The 20,560-nt window shown below is 35.2% G+C and overlaps 1 protein-coding gene and 1 long non-coding RNA gene across 2 annotated transcripts in view; one reads left to right on the forward strand and one right to left on the reverse strand.

The window, feature by feature from the left end:
* Nucleotides 1-8,617: 8,617 nt before the first annotated feature.
* Nucleotides 8,618-10,025, reverse strand: LOC123661707. Its single transcript, XR_006744388.1, has 2 exons — nucleotides 9,676-10,025; nucleotides 8,618-8,750 (listed from the first exon to the last, which is right to left on the reverse strand). It is a non-coding gene; the product is annotated as an uncharacterized LOC123661707 (long non-coding RNA).
* A 1,022-nt stretch (nucleotides 10,026-11,047) lies between these two features.
* LOC123661797 (phospholipid-transporting ATPase ABCA3-like) overlaps nucleotides 11,048-20,560 on the forward strand; it is a 47,322-nt gene continuing 37,809 nt past the window's right edge. The window contains exons 1-13 of the mRNA XM_045596737.1: nucleotides 11,048-11,148; nucleotides 11,403-11,615; nucleotides 12,827-12,953; nucleotides 13,125-13,222; nucleotides 14,621-14,735; nucleotides 15,261-15,346; nucleotides 16,228-16,386; nucleotides 17,433-17,661; nucleotides 17,743-17,910; nucleotides 18,218-18,396; nucleotides 18,655-18,798; nucleotides 20,123-20,240; nucleotides 20,402-20,556. Coding sequence (XP_045452693.1) covers nucleotides 11,436-11,615; nucleotides 12,827-12,953; nucleotides 13,125-13,222; nucleotides 14,621-14,735; nucleotides 15,261-15,346; nucleotides 16,228-16,386; nucleotides 17,433-17,661; nucleotides 17,743-17,910; nucleotides 18,218-18,396; nucleotides 18,655-18,798; nucleotides 20,123-20,240; nucleotides 20,402-20,556 — 1,758 coding nt within the window. The 5' untranslated portion in view covers nucleotides 11,048-11,148; nucleotides 11,403-11,435. The remainder of the gene's footprint in view (nucleotides 11,149-11,402; nucleotides 11,616-12,826; nucleotides 12,954-13,124; nucleotides 13,223-14,620; nucleotides 14,736-15,260; nucleotides 15,347-16,227; nucleotides 16,387-17,432; nucleotides 17,662-17,742; nucleotides 17,911-18,217; nucleotides 18,397-18,654; nucleotides 18,799-20,122; nucleotides 20,241-20,401; nucleotides 20,557-20,560) is intronic.

Genomic DNA, 20,560 nt, shown 5'->3' on the forward strand with positions numbered 1-20,560 from the left:
TGTAGCTGGCTGTGCAAATAGTTTATCATTTTAATTACTTCTATTACAAGAATAAAATGAAGTATGTAACATATGTAAAAATAATATGGTAAGATTAACTTACCACTGTCTGACATGTAGCTGATACAGAATGCCAGGGCAATAATTGTTATGTAGTAAAGCAGCAGCATTATAAAAATCAGCAGTGGGTTGGTGTTAGATATCAACGGTTGGGAGCCGACAGTGACAATAAGTGTACCAGCAAAACAGTACACGATACCTGCTGGTACCACATTTATCAAATGGCTCAGACCGATCACATTATTTGATACGCCGGCCATTTTTATCAGCTCCTAAAATAAGAAGAATGATTAGTTCACAGCGCCGTTAACTTTACCGTTGCACTCTTTTGTCAATTAGTAGTGTACCTTCTTTATTGTGATATACGAAAATAAAAAAATACAGTCAACTCAATATTTTTTCAGCGCCGGGTAGACACATTTCTCTATCACCTAGGCACAGGGCACTGGCCTCAACAAGATTGTATATCGATCAACATACAGCTTGTAGAAAGCAAACAAAAATAATTTCTCGTACACACTTATTTTGAACTTCTTACACGACATAAGAACGAGTACACAAGACACAAGAAAATTTGCAAAGAAGATAAAACTCCACGTAGAAATGGAATATCTTGTATATATGGTTTAATTAAATTCATCTCGGTTGCATCCACAATTTATTACATTACACATTAGCTATGAGCTATGTGTAATGACACACGCACACACGCACACACGCACACACACAAAGACGCACGCACACACACAAAGACGCACGCACACACACAAAGACGCACACACGCACACACGCACACGCACACACACACACACACACAATGTGTGTAATGTATTTTTTATTAATTTAATGTTTTTTTTTTTACATAATTTAAAAAATATATTAGCATTCTGCACTCCTTCTCTGTATAAACTCTAGGGTGCAAAATTTCATACTCATCCGTCCTTGCAATTTTCGTAAAAAGGCGTACAAAGTTTTCTGCTTCACGTATTATATATAGATAAAAACTTACCAGTATGCCACTAACTCTCTCATCCATCAGACGCGCCGAAAGGAATACAGATACCAGCATTAATGACAACCAGCAGTCTATTCGCAGAAACATGCTGATCTTCTTTACTGACAGATCTTTGGAAGGCCAAATATAAGGAAATTGTTGAATGTTTACACGCTGTAAAATATACAATAGCAACGTTAGTTGTGTTCTGAATAATAATAATAATAATAAATATTCTATCATACTCCGTCTGTAATACAAGCTGGAAATGGTAATACAGGTACATGAGGCACAGCGAGTTGTAAATACAAGAGTTAGTACAATAAGTTAAACTGTTTAAAAAATTTATAATTACACATTTACTTTTGGGATCTCTCGAAATCAGCTTTTCTATAGAAAGTGACTTAAAAAATAATGAGCATATCTTATTTTGTTAGTATTTTTTAAGCGAATACAAAAAGCAGTATAGGTAACTTGTCAACTTAACTAAAATTGAAATAAATAGTGCAAACTCATTTTATTTTCTAACTCCATCTGTTAATCGCTGCTTTATTCACATATCAGTTTTCATGATTTTCCATTTACAGTATTATTAAAGACTATTACGCTTTAGCCTGTAATATCCCACTACTGGGCATAGGCCTCTTTCTCCATGTAGGAGAAGGATCAGAGCTCAATCCACCACGCTGCTCCAATGCGGGTTGACGGTTAAAAAGAGCATATTTTCCACGTTTTTGTAACATAATTAGTGGTAGCGTTATATTATACAGCCTATAGCCTTCTTTGATAAATGTACTACACTGAAATATTATGTCGATACGAAAAATGTCGTTCGTAAAGTTCGTCGGTTTGTATTAAATTTATTTTTTAAATCGCTACAATTTCAATTCAATAGTATTTTTTCAATTTTGAATTAATTAAAGTCTAGAAACGAATTTTCAGGAAACCTGTTCGCGATTTATTTCTAATATACTAAATCTATACGTATAATAAAATGGTAGGAAAGTCAAAACTGTACATTGAATATTTTTTTTAAGGAATACTTGGGGTGAGATCTACAATCGATACCGAAGCCAAAAATATATTTTTTAGAATTTTTGTCTATTTGTCTGTATGTATATCCGAACTCAAAAAGTACCGCATGGATTTACTTCAAATTTGGCACGAATATTATTAAGAAGTCGGGTCAACATATAGGCTACATATTATCATGCTATCACCTACCGGAAACGAGCAGTGAACCTTTATTTCCTCAACGCATTCTGTAACAACGTCTAATCTAACGACGCATATTTGAATTTTGTTGTTATTATGTTAATAACCATGCTATATAAGTTAGCTTCACACTATAAAAATCACGCAATTTAACTAAGCCGATTAACATAATTAAATGAATATAAGTAGACAAGACAATTTTAAAGCAGCGCAATCTATGAGATTTTTCTGCAGATATGAAATGTAAAGAAGAAACGGGTAAATGAATGTTATTTTAAAAGGTATAATCGTAGGTATTTTTGTTGCTGTATAGCGTTCACGCAGACGACGTCGCGGGCAGCAGCTAGTTATGTTAATAACCATGCTATAAGCTAGCTTCACACTATAAATAAAGACATTCTGTAGTATATTTAGTATCAGCATTGCACCCGTGCGAAGCCGGGGCGGGTCACTAGTAGGATATAAATCAATTATCCATGAAACAAACGGGTGAAGATCTTAGACCATAATTATGTAATAAATTTTATACATACCTGTGTTATTTTAGGGCCCGTTAATAGTTCTAAGTAGTTTGAATCAATAGCCCATTGTAGTTTTAAGAAGGGCTCGTTTATTCGATCTAAAATTAAATCTTATGCTTAAGAAAAATAATTGTCTTTGCAAACAAACGCAAAAAAAAAAAACGATTTCAATTACATCGATCAGTAATTTTTCCGTCTACTATATTACGACGAAAAATTAGTCAAGTAAATACGCATTATTAGATAACTCAAAAAGTACTCATCGGCTGGGCCGGATTTAGGAGAAGGCAACCGGGGCTCCATAGCCCCAGCTACAGCCCCAGGGCCTTCAAAAAAAAGGGCCCCCACAATAGACACCGGAAAAAAATTCAAATTCAGACTAGTAAACACTAGTAAATAGCTTTTCCTTTCGTATTTAAAAAAAAATGTCTATTTGATTTGGAAAATAATTTGGGGCCAAGGGGCTTCCTCTCTTTTGTTGCCTTGAGGCCTCCAGACCTCAAAATCCGGCCCTGCTCATCAGATCTCAATTAAATTTAAATTGGACCAAATAAAAAATAACACTTTTCGATTAAAAATATCATCGAAATCGTGATAGCATACAAAAAAAAAATAAAGTCTAATTGAGAACTTCCTCCTTTTTTTGGAAGTTGGTTAAAAATACATTTAAAACTTAACAGTAAATGTTTGTTACTTACCAAACAACATAAGAACTTCATCATTTATGTAGCGGTTTGAGTACGCTTTATACGCCCCAACCATTCGTATAGTGTAGCTTAATTTTTTTGGCCAGTCCCTTGAAACATCCTGTAATAGATATAGATCTTAAATGACAACTATTCTAGCACAGTCGTTCGCGAAATTATATTTATTTAAATAGTTATACATACTGCGGTCCTTCAAATGGAAGGTCCTGCTGGTCATAAAAATCGTCCAATGAGCGCGTAAGCACGGCTTTAATTTTAAATGAATGGACGGTTTGTACAAAACAACGTTGTCAGAGTAGCTCTTATATTAAAATAATGTAAAATTTAAAAAGATCTGGGATTTTTATTTCCACGCGGAACCTGATTAACACCTACAGAACATTATCGAAGAACCGCAGTTAGCAGTCGTATTCACCTTAATAAATATTTATGTATGGTCTCCCCACCGCGTCTACGAGAGCACGTAAAACTCCCAGTTGTGGAGACAAACTATAGTAGTTTAGTTTGTTTGGAATAAGTACGCATGGTAAAGATATTATCCACTAACCCGCAGAGGTAGCATTGTAAAAGCGTTGCCGACCCTTGCCCCGACCATCTCGAATAGTTCTGGCTACCTTATTCACCACAGGAACACCATTACTTGAGTGCAGTATTATTAGCGATTGTAAGGTTGGAGTACTTCCCCAAACTGGACTGCTTTAAATTTTGCGCAAAATAATTCTTGTTGAACCCTACTTGAAATATAAGTTTGTTCCGTACCTGAAAAACAACAATAGGATCGTTTCCTTCCATTACGTATGATTCCGAAGCAACTGATTTAATTATTGGTCTCTCGATCCCTGGAATATTAAAGAAAAAAATATGAAAAGACAATAGTAATGTAATTGCAATGCGATTAAATTATTATAAAATAAGCAGTTTATACGCATAAAAAATATAATAACAGAGGTCTAATACTATCTAATTAAATAAGGTAATCTAATTACACCACATATATTATTTATTGCACTTAAAAACACATACATAAATATTAGTACAATGGTAGTTGGCAAGGGCGAACTTACCTCTAAAAGACATACCAGTTTATCCATGGAAGTGAATAATGGTGTTATCGCGGGGTACAGAAGTGCGAAACAAAAAATAAAATAAAATCCAAGACAAAAAAAAAATGTATAAATAATTTTATATAAGGATGTTATGGATACTAAATTTCGTATTAGGATAATAATATTAATATACGAATAATATTATGCATACCGGTTTCGGTTAGGGATTTTAAATTGTCAAAGAAAAATAAGAAATACAAAGGACGCGGTCACACCAATTTAACTGTCAGTTCAACGGGGTAGAAATAAAATCGTGAGGTATTCATGTCATTCAGATTCACATTTATGGATATTTACTATCAATACATATAATAAAAATGTAACAGATCGCCGTCTTCACATGGAAGATATATGAGAAACAATATTATTAGGAACTTTATCAACGCAAATAACACTCAAAACAATGATTATTAGAATGTTTGTCTCTTTGTCTGTGCGTTTGGACATGCTTATCTCAGAAACGGCTTATCCGATTTAGATGCGGTTTGACTAATATGGTGTGGTAAGCTTCATTTAATATTTAGTGTTTCTTTCATGTCAATCGGTTCATAAATAAAAAAGTTATGCCAATTTACAGAATCACGTTGAACATGTAAATACCCAAAACGCGGACGAAGTTGCAGGCACAGCTAGTTTAGAATATTTTATAAAGTTCCATAACATCCCTAATGATAAGCATTAAAGGTTTTTTTATATTCATATTTTAAAACATTACTAGTTGTGTTGTATTCATCTTTGATGTTGTAAGCCAGGTCTTCTTTAATTCTACTCATTAACAACCTTGTGAGATCGGTTTCGGGTGTATAGTAGATAGTTTTAGGTCCAGTCACTGAGTTTAACAATATTGGTGCCTGCAAATATAATTTATAAATCATACAGATCCTACTTAATTCGATAGCATTTTTTTGAAGTGAAACTTTTTTAGGCGCATGAGGCGTAAAATTTTTACGGATAACACCCGTCACGGCGTGACGAGTTACGAATTTTTAAACGTCCATACCACGTTGAATACACCGGTTCTCGTCCGATCATCGAAGTTAAGCAACGTCGGGCACGGTTAGTACTTGGATGGGTGACCACCTGACGTTGGCTTTTCGTTTTTTTTTCTCAATTAGTTAGCCAAAGAAGTTTCACTTCGGACATGTGTATTTTGTACGCGCGCAATTTTTTTATTTACAAATCTGCCACAGGCGGGCTATTTTGCCACCCCTATTAATTTCTGAGACTACTTACTAAATGAAATTGAATGAAAGTGATAGGTCAACAGCTGTTTCGTGCATTGTTATGTTTGTGTACCAAGGGTTTATCGAACACTATTTTTAAAAAGCTACATATGATGGTATCCAGCAACAGACAAAAGTTTATGTTACATTTTTTTTCCATCATCGAATTCCACGTTATGTATGGGATGTTTCCATTCGAAACTGTGAATCTTGTGGCCGTTAGGACTTGTTTTTTTAATAAGCGCTTCATAGACAACGGTCCTAAGTAAGGACTTTCTCCTGTGTCGGGGGTCCGGAAACACAATACTCAATCACAAATGTCCAGACCTCGATAAACATCTATATGGCCAATAATAATGTTTGTCATGTGCGGGGATCGAATCCGCGACCGCTAGCACAACATACGGTGCTATGATCGCTGCGCCAACTATAGACTATTTTACTCCCTGCGTTTAACCAACGTTTTAGAACTTTTTTTATTAACAAAATTTCTGCAGGACAAACTACTAACCAGCGGTAAAACACGCCCAAATAGGTCTGTATAGGTTATAGTTACGACAGTTCATATTACAGAAATATAACCATCGATTTAGTGAAGATTACGCAATAAACAAGCTAAGCTCAATTATATTCCTACTGCTTATAATAATAGGGTTAAGTGTGTTTTAAAACTACTTACAGAATATTAATATGGCGTCTACCAAAATGTGTACATTTATTGTATGTAATGATAATAATTAAATCTTTATTTCGGGACTAGCCCATATAGTGTTAGTAACAATGTCTCTTATATTCTAGTGTTAGTACAATTACAAACTTTCAAATAATTACATTTTAACAAATTTTAAAACAACCTTTGTACAACCTAGTAATAATAATTTTTACGGATAACTTTGTATGGTGAAAATTTTTGAACATTTTTATTGCATTAACATTTTAAAAATCATACGAATAATATTCCTTTATAATTATTAATTAACAATCCATAAAATCCTCTCTAAGTTACAAACATTGAAATTAGAGTTTTCGCGGTAAACAGCAGATGCACCAGCAAAACTTTCGTAGGTAATTTAATTTGATGAATGCAGTTTTACATATTACATATACCTACATTTCAAATTCGCAAAATCATTCATTACATAATCGTATGACATCTTGTTCATTAGCAACATTAAAATATTGGTGACTTAAAATTATAGGGAAGATCTGTCTATGAGCACGAGAAACACAGTAACGCTGTAAGTCTCACTAGCAGTCATTCTAATTTATTGTCCACTTCTGCTTCTCCTGTGTTCATTCGTACTGCGACATGTGACCAGCTTACTGCCCTTCAACTTTGATTCCTTACCCTGTATCGGCAACAGCTGCGGGCTGCTTCTTCTGCTGATAATTTCCTTACTAATTTTATCTTTGTGAGAAACTTGAAGCTTATCCGTGATGACTGACAAAATTTTTTTCTATTATTCTTGTCGTCAATGTTCATGTTTCGTCACCATTTGTTACCAAACGTAGGACACAACGTGCTCGACAACCTTTGTCTTGATGTTTTGTGGAATATTCAGCATGAAGACTTGACGATACCTACAAAACTAGTGGTTCGATTTCGTCGAGACTTGTGACGTGAAGCTTCGCAACGATCCTCGAAAAGAGCTGATAGACGTGGCTCAGAAGTGAGATCGGTCTGTAACTCCTCAAGAGAGACTTATCACTTCTCTTGAAGACTAACACGACCACACTCCTGGAACGCACCTCCGGTGTACCAGTAACCCTGGTAGATGTCCACATTACTCTTTCCAAATACGACTATGCAATAAGTAGTATAAAACAAATTTATTGTCTGTAACCAACTGGTTTACGGACGATAGTTTAACGTGACAACGTCATAACAAAACATCTCCTCGAAGGCATAGGCCAATCGAGTGGAAGAAAGATAGTTGCGGCGCAAGCATACAATAATAATAATCTAATATATAAAATTCTCGTGTCGCGGTGTTTGTAGTTATACTCCTCCGAAACGGCTTGACCGATTCTCATGAAATTTTGTGTGCATATTAGGTAGGTCTGAGGATCGAACAACATCTATTTTTCATCTCCCTAAATGTTAAGGGTAGTCCACCCCTAAATATATTTTTTTCATTTTTAGATTATTTTTTATTTTTTCATGATACAACATTAAATAATACACACAACCCTAAATTTTCAACCCTCTACGATCAACCCCTATTTTTAAATGGCGTTTAGCGGCATGACAACGTTTGCCGAGTCAGCTAGTAATATAATAATTTTCTTTATTTAAGTAAACAGTGACTCATTTTGGTTTGTAAACAATATTTCTTACATACTATGTCAGTTGAATTATTACAATTTTTTTTAAATAAATAAATGTTACAATACACATGAATCACCGCTGCACCGTTCCATTTGCAACGGCAAAGCAATGATTCATGTATATGCAATCCAGACTAGATATCCTGCCCAGAATTTTGTTGGCACTAACCCAAACTCTACACACCAGAGACCCACATACTTTTCTCACGAGAGCGTAAAAATAATAACATGCGCTTCATGATTCACAATGAGCGTAACGGAACAATGACTGCAACACTACAATGAGCGAAACGCTACATTTAGCCGGCGTTCATCGATTTATTTGACGTTGTCATGTCAAAACATTTTTAAAGTTGTAAAACCTAATATGTACAAATTCTGTGATTTACATAATAAGATTTAGGTATAAGAAAAAAAAAAAACATTAATTTATTGCTATAACTTTAACAAAATAAAAAATTCGTAATATTATCTTAAAATATATTTAATAAAACATTAAGAATTCTTTATCAACAGATGTTGGATTATTCAGCAGACTGTATAACAATATTTCCAAGGCCCATTTTCTCTACTAAAATAGTAATGACTTTTTATTTCTGTAAGAAAAAAGTAAAGCCATATTATATACACCCTGAAATCTGGACTCCTAGACATCTGTACGCCTACACAGTGTGATTATCTAGCACTGACATAGTGTACATTGCTGATAAATCTCACTGACAAAAAACATTATCTCACAGAATCTAAAGATCAAACTCTATATTATCTTTTTATTTATACTACTAGGTCAACAATCAAGCATACGGCCCACCTGATGGTAAGCGGTTAACAGTGTATAGATGCCTGCAACACCAGAAGGATTGTAAGAGTGCTACTGACAAAAAGCCTGATCCTTCTCAGGAGCTCTGGCCGCCTTACTCCCCATAAAACAAAGCACTGCTTGAGAGCAATATGATTTAGCTGTGGACTTCTGGAAATTTGCGAACTGGCTGCTCGAGAATTTGAGCAGGATATATGCTGTGCCTTACACCAATAGATATCTAACAAATATTTGAAATTTGATTCAAGTTATAGATGGTAGTTTTTTTAAGTCTTACTGACAAAAAATATCAACAACTTATGTGTAATATCAGTAAGTAGTTAATTAAACCTTATTACAATTTACATAGACTTGATACTCTTTTGTAAAGCTAAAATACAGCAAGGAAAACAGTTGTTTTTGCCCAACCAACATTCCTAGAATCTATCTAAAACTATTAATCTGACAGGATATGATATAAAAGTAAATTTACAAATTCTTTATAGTAAATTTGTAACTTATTTCAATCGTAATCTTTTAATAAATATTTTTATTATCTGTATTAATGGAAAAATAAAAATAATCGAGATTGAAATGCTGCAAAAAAAAATGTCCAATGATGTCACTTATAGCTTATTGATTTTGAACTCTTGCCAAATAATATTGTGGGCTGTGGTATACTTAAATATGATTGATTGTCATATAGGAGATAAATTACTTACAGATTGTTCCACATTTAATTCATACTGATAATTAACTCTTTTTTTCAACAAAGAATCCTTATCAGCAAATAGTATTATAAACAATAACACCGTCGATAATATTTCAATCGCCGAGTGAAAATATCTTCTCACACGCACTACAAAATGCTTCCATAAAAGAATTTTTAAGGTCCCCTTCATTTTTGTCGGGGGTACTGAGAAGATTTAAAAGATCAAAAAATTATATAACACTCATTATTATGTTTTACGCGTAATTAAATGTGATTGCTTATATTAGGAACCTAACCGCTTTAAGACCTGACTTATCACTCTTTTAAATTCATGCTACAATTTCTGTTACATATGGTTTTCATAATATTTTTTACAAATATTCTTTCCCTCAAAGCATGGCAAAAGTATTGTATCATTCAGCCTAAGAAATTCAGAACTAAATAAAAAAAAACCACATAAAACAGAGTTTTATTTAAACAAATTCAAATAATAAATAAATAATAATAAATATCTACACAATACACACATGGTCGTCTGTTCATAATAAGTTAGTAAGAAAGTTAATGCTTGTGTTATAAGTAGCCCGTAATTACCGACTATTATAGCTACATTTTTTTTTCGATAAACATTCTTATGAATAATACATATATAAAAATTTAAATAAATATTCATCATTACAGCCTATACAGTCCACTGCTGGACATAGACCTCCACAAGTCTACGCCAAAAATAACGTGAACTCATGTGTTCTGCCCATAGTCACCACGCTGGGCAGGCGGGTCGGTGACCGCAGTACTGGCTTTGTCGCACTGAAGACGCTGCTGCCCGTCTTCGGCCTGTGTATTTCAAAGCAAGTAGTTGGATGGTTATCCCGCCATCGGTCGGCTTCTTAAGTTCCAAGGTGGTTGTGGAACCTTGTTATCCCTTAGTCGCCTCTTACGACACCCACGGGAAGAGAGGGGGTGGCTAAATTCTTTAGTGCCGTAGCTACACAGCACAAATAATACACAATAAATATTACAGACACCACAATTCTCGAAGCAGAAAGCAGCAGCAAAATAGTCGAAATAGGAGTCAATCTGTCAATTGAGATTCCAAATTACAACTCAATTAAAATTTGGTCGTCTTTCATTTGACCATTTGACAGTTGAGCTGCGGTTGATTTCATTATTATGGCATACTCTATGGCGTACTTCATTTTATTGTCAATCCTCTCGAATCAGAAGAAAAATGAAGTTACTTTAGACTTGGCTCCGGCCTTTTGTTATATCGGAACGAAACTTACAAATTCAAACTAGGCTGTATAGACTATAGGCCTTTCCCTATTGGAAATAAATTTTAAAACAACAAACAATTGTCAATCCTTTGTCATGTCATTGTCATTTGATTGTCACTAGAGGTTTCGTTATTGTCGCGATAAGCCCGTATATCGATTGCAAAGTAGTCGTAAAAATACTTAAAATGGTCCCTTATTAGTCAAGAGTAAGAAGTATCTCTTACTTTTCTCCGCTCTGGAGTTGTTGGGCTGAATACGTAATAAAACAGTCTTTAAATTTTGTCCCAGTCTTTAATATAGTACTGTATTTTAGTTTTGTGAAGTCAATACAACAAAATCTCGTTATAAAATTTCAATTAGAATTTTTTTATTTAATTCTTTTAGAGAAACTAAATCATGGGAACGAATTAGTTACTCGAGGACATTTGGGTGTGTTACTCATGTATTTTGCTAATTCTAGTTTCATCACAAGTTGGAAGTAAAATTAACGAAAATGAGAGGAACATTAAAAGTACTTTTGTGGAAGCATTTCATAGTGCGTGTGAGAAAATTTATAAATACTCCCGTCGAAATAATATCGCCAGCGATATTATTTATAGCATTGTTTTATTTTAAAAATTATATTATCGTACCAGGACCTAATTATAATGGCGATTTTGATGTTAAGCAAACTGTAAGTATTATTCTTTCCTCTTAGATATAAATATATATTAAAAATATAAAATGGTTGCTTGAGTCTTGGCAACTGCCCAAAATCAATACAACATTTTTTCCTTTAGGCAATTAATTTATGATCATTAGGTATCCTTATTACATAATTGCTTATTCAATTTCCTTGTTTTTTTTTTTCTGCAAAGAACTTAACTGAGCTTCCAATATATTGGGTAAGAAGAATCCATCCTTCCAGGATAGTAAACCCTTTGTCTTAGAAAAGAGCTATATAACAACTAAAAATAACTGATAGGATGTGGACGTAGGAGGACAATCTCACGCTCCTTTTTAAATCTTGTGTGTAAAGTATCTAATTAATAGAGGTTTGTTATTTCTAAATTATTTAAAATTATCAATATCCCTTTTTATATCCTTACTAAAAACTGGTATTAAGCCAACTTAACAATCAATATAACATATCCTTCTCCTACATAGAGACAGAGGCCTATGCCCAGCAGTGGGATGTTACTGGCTGAATTGTGAGGGAAAAAGAAATAGAATAGGAGTAAGTGTTTAATTAGGTAACATTGAGCCTTTAATTGTTGTCAGTTGGTGAACTCTATGTTTTATAATTATTTGTATAATTTTTTGAAGTTATACTTCTTTTGGCGCGTTAGGGGAAAATGATGGGAGTAAATTTTTACGATGAGTGCACACTTGTGTGCACACACCGTCACGATAAAACCAACACCCTGAAGTTGGCTAGTCAATGAAGAAGTAGTTAGCAATGTGAAGTTAGATAGCCAATGAAGTATAACTTTTTACATGAGTACACACACACTTTTTATTATGTAATTAGTTTTAGTAATTAATGAACTATAACTTAGAACTTTAGAGTTGTGATTTGAAACTCGATGAAACGAAAATGTCTCACAATAAAGAAACAAACACATGTTCATTATTATATCATTTGTATAAGAGAATTTGAGATAGAATACATTACTGCTAAAAAAAGTCTAAGCGGCGCGTTTGCATGGCGCTTACGACCTTCTTCACGAGACTGTGATTATCGTCGATAGAACAAATCGCAACATCCTAAATTCTAACGACTTCCAGAAGTTTCTCTTCTGCCATGTGTGAATAGCACAAACACACACACACACACACACACACACACACACCCTTTTTTTTTAATTGTAACATCTATAAAATAACGTTAATAAATGGTTTTAGGATCCAGTTCTGTTAAACTCTGTTGATGGTGTAGAGTCTATCTACTACACTCCGAAGACAGATCTCACTAGCCTCCTGATGAATAACGTTCAGAATAGCCTCGCTTATCAAAAAAAATATACAAATGGTAATATTTCTTAAGTATTTCTTTTTGTGTCCTGTGATTTGTATAAGTCAAGCAACTTGAATAGTAACATGTCATGTTCTAGTTTGTAAATATCTGTGTAAACAGTATTTATTGTCATTTTTATAATATTTTTTGTTATTATTACAACACTTTATTTTTTCATGCTTACAGCAATCAAGAAGCCGAAAGTTATACCAGCTGTTAATGAATTGGAGCTTAAGAAGTTCTCGAAAGAAATATCACTTGATGTTGCTTTTGTTATATTTGAGGTAAAAAAAAACGACTTCAATTACATCGACGAGTAATACAACATAGGTAGACGAAAAAATAGCCAAGTAAATACGGATTATCAAAGATTACTCCAAAAGTTGTTATCAGATCTCGATGAAATTTAAATGTGACCACATGATAAACATCGGCTTTCGATTAAATTAAAAATCATCAAAATCGGTACACCTAGTAAAAAGTTATGCGGATTTTCGAGGGTTTCCTTTGATTTCTCTGAGATCCCATCATCAGATCCTGGTTTCCTTATCATGGTACGACACTTAGGATATCTCCTTTCCAATAAATAAAGAATTATTAAAATCGGTTTATAAACAACGAAGTTATCCCTGACCCTTTTTTGAAGTCGCTTAAAAAGTGTTAAAAAAATAGGCATTTTACTTTCCCATTAAAAAAAACCCTATATAGATATTGATTTTAATTAAAATTTAATAATGTTTTATATATGTTATTTTTTTATGTATATTATTTTACAAATAATTTTGTTTATAATTAAATTTCCATAACTATAAATGTCCACAGTGGCCTTCTAAGTATTGTTTGTTAAGAATCGCAACATTCAACAAAGCTTTCCAATGACAAGTGAGCCTTTTGTAATAACGTTGTTATGGGTAGTTCCGCAGTTACCTTCATCCTTTAATTGTTAGCCATTAAAACTATTTGTACGTACTATTTCTAATGTCTTCAAAATTTAATTAAGGTTGTAATCTCTACGTTACGAATTAATCTTCATCGTGTATCCTCCATCCTACGCGATATTGGCGAAACTGTTGAAAGAAACACATTTATTTGGGACATAACACATATAACAGACATTTTATTTTAAACACAAAGATCACCGAAACAGTACTTAGTTACAATTAAATAAAAAAGACATCAAGTAAAAAAAATAATAATATATAGATATACTAGCTGACCCCGCAAACGTTTCTTTGCCATATATGTTATTAACCCGCTTAATCCACCCCCCCCCCCCTTATAACTTAGGGGTATGAAAACTAGATGTTGGCCGATTCTCAGACCTTCCTGATATACCCACAAAATTTTATTAAAATCAGTGGAGCCGTTTCGGAGGAGTTCAATGTTTAACATGACACGAGAATTTTATATATTAGAGATTATATATTAGATGTATAAAAAAAAAACTTCCGAAAACATAAAATGAGACATGAAACATTAAATATAACAAATATAATAAAGAAAAAAAAAATCCGTCTGTATTACGTGTTGTGCCCCAAAAAGGTTTATCATTCAATAATTATTAAAAAGAGAGAGCCTAGTTCTAAATAATTCCGCTCGAATTTATCTAGCCGGTCTTGAATTTTGTGCTTAACACAAGCAATTCATTTATTTATCAAAAAAAGTAATATAAATATTTTTAGAATATATCAGGAACGTGGCCTGAAAAACTGAAGTACACGATACGTATAAAAAATAACTACCACACGTATACGTATCGTTCTGTCGACGGTGACTTGGGTCCACATGGATACTATGGTACGTATTAAGATAAGGCAAATTATACAAAAAATCGCCGTCATCGATGGTATGTACGTCAGTGGAACATTGTAACTGTTCAATAAATACATTTATAAATAAATAAACAGTGCTACGTACTGGCTGTTACGCTGACGGTCGCTGGTTCAATCCCCGCCCGCATAGACATGTGTATTGGCAATATAGATGTTTGTCTATTGTTACCGGTTCCCCGACACAGGAGAAAATTCTACTGAGGGACGTTACTATATAAGTTGTTAAAGTAAAATGAACTTATTGTAATGTTGGTACCAACTGAGTAAGTTAGTAGTAAGAGATTCTTGGAGTACCCGTGTCCTCTGTGTATAATACATTTATACTGTATCTATGATAGATCTCAACATATTTACTTGCCATTGCATTTTCGCAGCATTTATATTACTTTTTGAACAGTTTGGTTAGAACAGAAAAGTACTCATGTAACCAGGAAGCGCCTTGCTGCGTGACTATGCTTATATATTTATAATAATTAATTTTAATTTCAAGGTATAGTCTACGAGCCATTTATGAAACTTCAATGGGCCATCGATTCAAACTACTTGGAACTTTTAACTGGCAATAAAATAAAACAGGTAATAATCTATTGACGTATCTATATTGTACCAAATGAAGTAGAGTACAAATATGAAATTTGCTCTATATTTATTGCAACCCGACTGGGGAAGTACCTCACTCAACATGACAGAAGTTCACAGATACATGGCTGGCATGGCAATATTGGCAACCCGTCCATAATTTAGAGTCTAAAAATCTAAATTAGAGACATTGAATGCAGTATTGTCTCATAAATTAAATTTCTTTAACTTTTGATATTTCGGCGATATTGCAGACGCCCTGGTCACTGGGAACTCGAATAATAATCAAGATAAGTCCTGTATAAGTAAAAGTGTTGATAGTTATCATGAGCGTTTAATTTATAAACTTACATTTTGCTTGTAACTTGTAATTAACTTAAGGCTGCTGGAAAACATTGGGAATATTACCTAAGTTTGCCGTGTACCTTGTAAATTTTCAGCCAACCTGATGGTAAGCGGTTATCGTAGCCTATAAACTACCTCTCCAGGAGTTTTGGTTATCTTTTTTGAGATAACTTGGTCGACAAACAAGCATACGGTTCACCTAATTGTAGGCGGTTGCCGTTGATTATTGAGCATCGCAAACGCATTGCCGACCCTACCCCTGACCTTCCTTAACCCTAATCTGATCTTTCCCCAAGAGCTCTGGCCACGGAGAGCATTGAACTATGATCTTCTGTGTGGTTGAAGTACTTCCCCAGATTTTGAAAAGGTAATCTTGCCGTGTAATACAAAAAAAAAACTAGTAATATTTAAATTATATATATTGATTGGGCAACCATTACTTTTTGTTACTTCTTTCAAAATGTAGTTTTCTGACGTTCGTCCTTACCTTATTGTGAAATAAATGATTCTATTTCATTTATTTGTTTATACAGCGCGTAACTATTCAAGAGTTTCCATATGCCGAAATTAACGAAGATCAAATGGCGACATTGTTCGCTAATATTCTGAAGGCACTATGTTATATATCATTGACGTTGGTTTTCGTATTTCTCATGGCGCGGCTGCTAGAAGAGAGGATTACTGGTATACAGGTATAATACTGTTATAATTAACATCAAAAAATTTATTATTATGTTAGCATTAGAGATGTGAAAAATTAATTTATTTTTACAACAATGGATAACTAAAAAAAAAAACCGAAATATATTTCAGATATTTCCCTTGACTCGATTAAAAAAAGATAATTACCAATAATTAATTATTTTAATCGAATTTTAAATTCGAATATTTTCCCTTAATTTATGGGGCGGCAAATTAAATGGCCCAGGGCGCTGAATCTTAAAATACGCCACTGCACATAGGTTTACCATTGGGGGCCGTTTGTAGCCGTGGCGCCCTGGACTCGAGCCCAAAAATCTCTTAGGTAGAGCCGCTCCTGCTCAAGACTGTTTTTGAATCTATAGTTCGCGTCATGTAAAAAGAACGCTGGCCTTGAAGCTGCGCAGAAGCGATTTATCGGTCTATTTGTTGGTATGGGGTAGCGGGCGTGTTTATCACGTGTCGCATGCTTGCCGGCGTGCTATTGGTTGGACAGTTCGACGTCGACTCAAAATACTATCGCGCACAAAAGTCTTAAATTACGAAATAGTTTTAAATAGAGAAGTGAGAAAAATTATTTATAAAGTATAATTCGCGTCATGTAAAAAGAACGCTGGCATTTCAATGACTAAATTTTTTTTTATTGCTTTTGTTTAAAAAAGAAATTGTAATTTTGTAAAGTGATAATTATTATACTTATTTAGTCCGGATTATTCGCACTGGTATTTTTAGTATTTTTTAATGTACCTACCAATAACCATTATACGAAGCCGCGAGTGAAAGCCTAATTAAAAAATAAAACAGTAGTACTTTTGTGCGCGAGTATACCCATGCGGCAAACACAGTTTTTTTCAGCGTTCTTTTTACATGACGCGAACTATACCTGTATATTACTTAAATTCGTACAAAAAATACATCTGAGTTAATAACATTCAACTTTTATTTCTTTAGTGTATACAAAGAGGTGACGATTGATTTTGTTGTCTATTAATTTTTATGGTAAATCATGTCTACCATTTATCATTTTTGCCTACTCCAGGAGCTGATCAAGATGGTGGGTGTGTCAAACAACGTCCTGGGCATAAGTCACGTGATAAACGTGATACCGGCCGGCCTCGTTTACGGCGTGGTGACAACAGTTCTCGTGACCATCAGCTCCACACCCATCATACCCAACACCAACCCACTGCTCATTTTTATCATGCTGGTGCTTCATTATATAACGGTTATCGCCTTGGCCTTCTGTAGTAGCTATATTGTCAATAACAGTAAGTTAATACTAATTATTTAATTGGAAATTTAATGTTTTGCTTCGTTATAGAACTTATTAATATATTTTTTATCCAAAGCTCAATACACTGAAACCCTGGCGCTACTCGTGTACGTGGTACTGTATATTCCCGCGCGTCTTCTCGAAGGGCGTGAGCTACCGCGCTGGACGTTGCCCCTGTGTGGACTGCTGCCCCACGTACCCATGCACTGGTTCTGGGATGAGGTGGCTGCTCTACAGCAATACGGTAACTAACTACTTCCCACTTATCTGGAGGATGTACTGCAGCAGTACGGTACCTATCACCATGTGCCCATGCACTGGTTCTGGTGCAAGGTGGCTGCTCTACAGCAATATGGTAACTAACTACTTCCCACTTATCTGTAGAATGTACTGCAGCAGTACGGTACCTATTACGATGGCTATCTGCTACTTCAGCAGAGTTCAAAGTGAACTTATCATATATTATTAATGAACTATACAAAATATACTAGTAATGAACTCACAATAAACTCTCCTATTTCTTTTTCAATTTTTTTGTTTTTGAAATTCAGGTATGGATCTCTCAATCACTGACATCGTGTACAGCCACAACGCTGCCAATGGCTCAGTGCTGACCTGTTACTTGTGTTTGATCATACAGTCTTGCGTATTATTTGGCTTTGCTGCTTACCTTGCGAAGGTCAGGCCAGGTCCATACGGACAGGCACTGCCTTGGAATTTTCTCTTCCAAGTAAGTTTTAGTTGAAAATATATTTTTTTTAATATCATATCAAAAATCGACTGTTTCAGCGGGGATCGAACCTGCATCTCCGACTGACCGTGGCGGTAAAATTTTTAGAATTCCCTAATGTGTGGGTAACACAAAAATAAAATCGTACAAATTGAAAATATTAATTGTCATTTTTTTTTTACTCAAAACCGCTAATAAAAAAATTATTTGTATTTAATAATTATTTCTAATGTAATTTCAATCTAAAATTCTTTTTAGAAGCAGTATTGGAGCAAGAAAAAGGTGACACCGGATGGACACGAAGAATTAGAAGATCTTGAAGATATAACTAATGAGCCAGAGTACTTTGAACCTCCGCCTAAAGATATGGAAGTTGGAATCAAAATTGTTAATGTGTCTAAAGTAAGTCAAATGTAATAAAATTCAATTCCAATTCTTCCTCCTCCTCTTCCTCCTCCTCTTCCTCCTCCTCTTCTTCCTCTTCCTCCTCTTCTTCCTCTTCTTCCTCTTCCTCCTCTTCCTCCTCCTCTTCTTCCTCTTCCTCCTCTTCCTCCTCCCCTTCTTCCTCTTCCTCCTCTTCCTCTTCTTCCTCCTCCTCTTCCTCCTCCTCTTCTTCCTCTTCCTCCTCTTCCTCCCCCTCTTCTTCTTCCTCTTCCTCTTCTTCTTCCTCTTCCTCTTCCTCTTCTTCCTCTTCCTCTTCTTCTTCCTCTTCCTCTTCCTCTTCCTCTTCCTCCTCTTCCTCCTCTTCCTCGTCTTCTTCGTCGTCTTTCTCCTCTTCCTCCTCTTCCTCCTCTTCCTCCTCTTCCTCCTCTTCCTCCTCTTCTTCGTCGTCTTCCTCCTCTTCTTCGTCGTCTTCCTCCTCTTCTTCGTCGTCTTCCTCCTCTTCTTCATCGTCTTCCTCCTCTTCTCTTCCTCCTCTTCTTCATCGTCTTCCTCCTCTTCCTCCTCTTCCTTCTCTTCTTCGTCGTCTTCCTCCTCTTCCTCCTCTTCTTCGTCGTCTTCCTCCTCTTCCTCCTCTTCTTCCTCTTCTTCGTCGTACTCCTCTTCTTCGTCGTCCTCCTCTTCTTCGTCGTCCTTCTCTTCTTCGTCGTCCTCCTCTTCTTCGTCGTCCTCCTCTTCTTCGTCGTCCTCCTCTTCTTCGTCGTCCTCCTCTTCTTCGTCGTCCTCCTATTCTTCGTCGTCCTCCTATTCTTCGTCGTCCTCCTATTCTTCGTCGTTCTCCTCTTCTTCGTCGTCCTCCTCTTCTTCGTCGTCCTCCTCTTCTTCGTCGTCCTTCTCTTCTTCTTCTTCCTCCTCTTCTTCTTCCTCCTCCTCTTCTTCCTCCTCTTCTTCTTCTTCTTCCTCTTCTTCTTTCTCTTCTTCTCCCTCTTCCTCTTCCTCTTCTTCCTCTTCTTCCTCTTCTTCCTCTTCCTCTTCTTCTTCCTCTTCTTCTTCCTCTTCTTCTTCTTCCTCTTCTTCTTCCTCTTCTTCTTCTTCCTCCTCTTCTTCCTCCTCCTCTTCTTATTCCTCCTCTTCTTCTTCTTCTCCTCCTTCTCCTCCTTCTCCTCCTACCCCTCCTCCTCCTTCTCCTCCTTCTTCTCCTTCTTCTCCTTTTCCTTCCTTCTTCTCCTTCTTCTTCTTCTTCGTCGAGAAATGACCATTACTTTCAGTAAACAATGAAGTTAAAGAAATCGTTTACTAGTAAAATGAAGGATAGTTCCTTACTTTATATTGGACGTTATTGCAGGTGTTCGAAAAACATCGTGCTCTTTCCGAAGTCACTTTAGATGTCTACAAAGGAGAAATTACGGTACTACTAGGGCATAATGGTGCTGGAAAAACTACTCTTATGTCTATTATAACTGGTGAGTGTACAATTACTTTTTTATATACAACTAGGTCAGCAAACAAGCGCACGACTTACCTGATGGTAAGCGATTAACGTAGCTCATAGAAGCCAGCAATACCTGAAGCAAAACAAAATATAATCCTTTTAAATATATGTAATATACGAATGACTTTTTAGGTATGCTTAAAGCGACAGAGGGTAATGTGTACGTGGAAGGACTGGACACCGTCACTCAAAAGGATGAAATGCAAAAGATACTTGGATTATGCCCACAACACAACTTGTTCTTCCCCGATCTTAGTGTCTCGGAGCACGTCATGTTCTTCACTCTGGTAA

This window comes from Melitaea cinxia, chromosome 17 (genome assembly GCF_905220565.1).
Source record: "Melitaea cinxia chromosome 17, ilMelCinx1.1, whole genome shotgun sequence".
NCBI classification, from domain to species: domain Eukaryota; kingdom Metazoa; phylum Arthropoda; class Insecta; order Lepidoptera; family Nymphalidae; genus Melitaea; species Melitaea cinxia.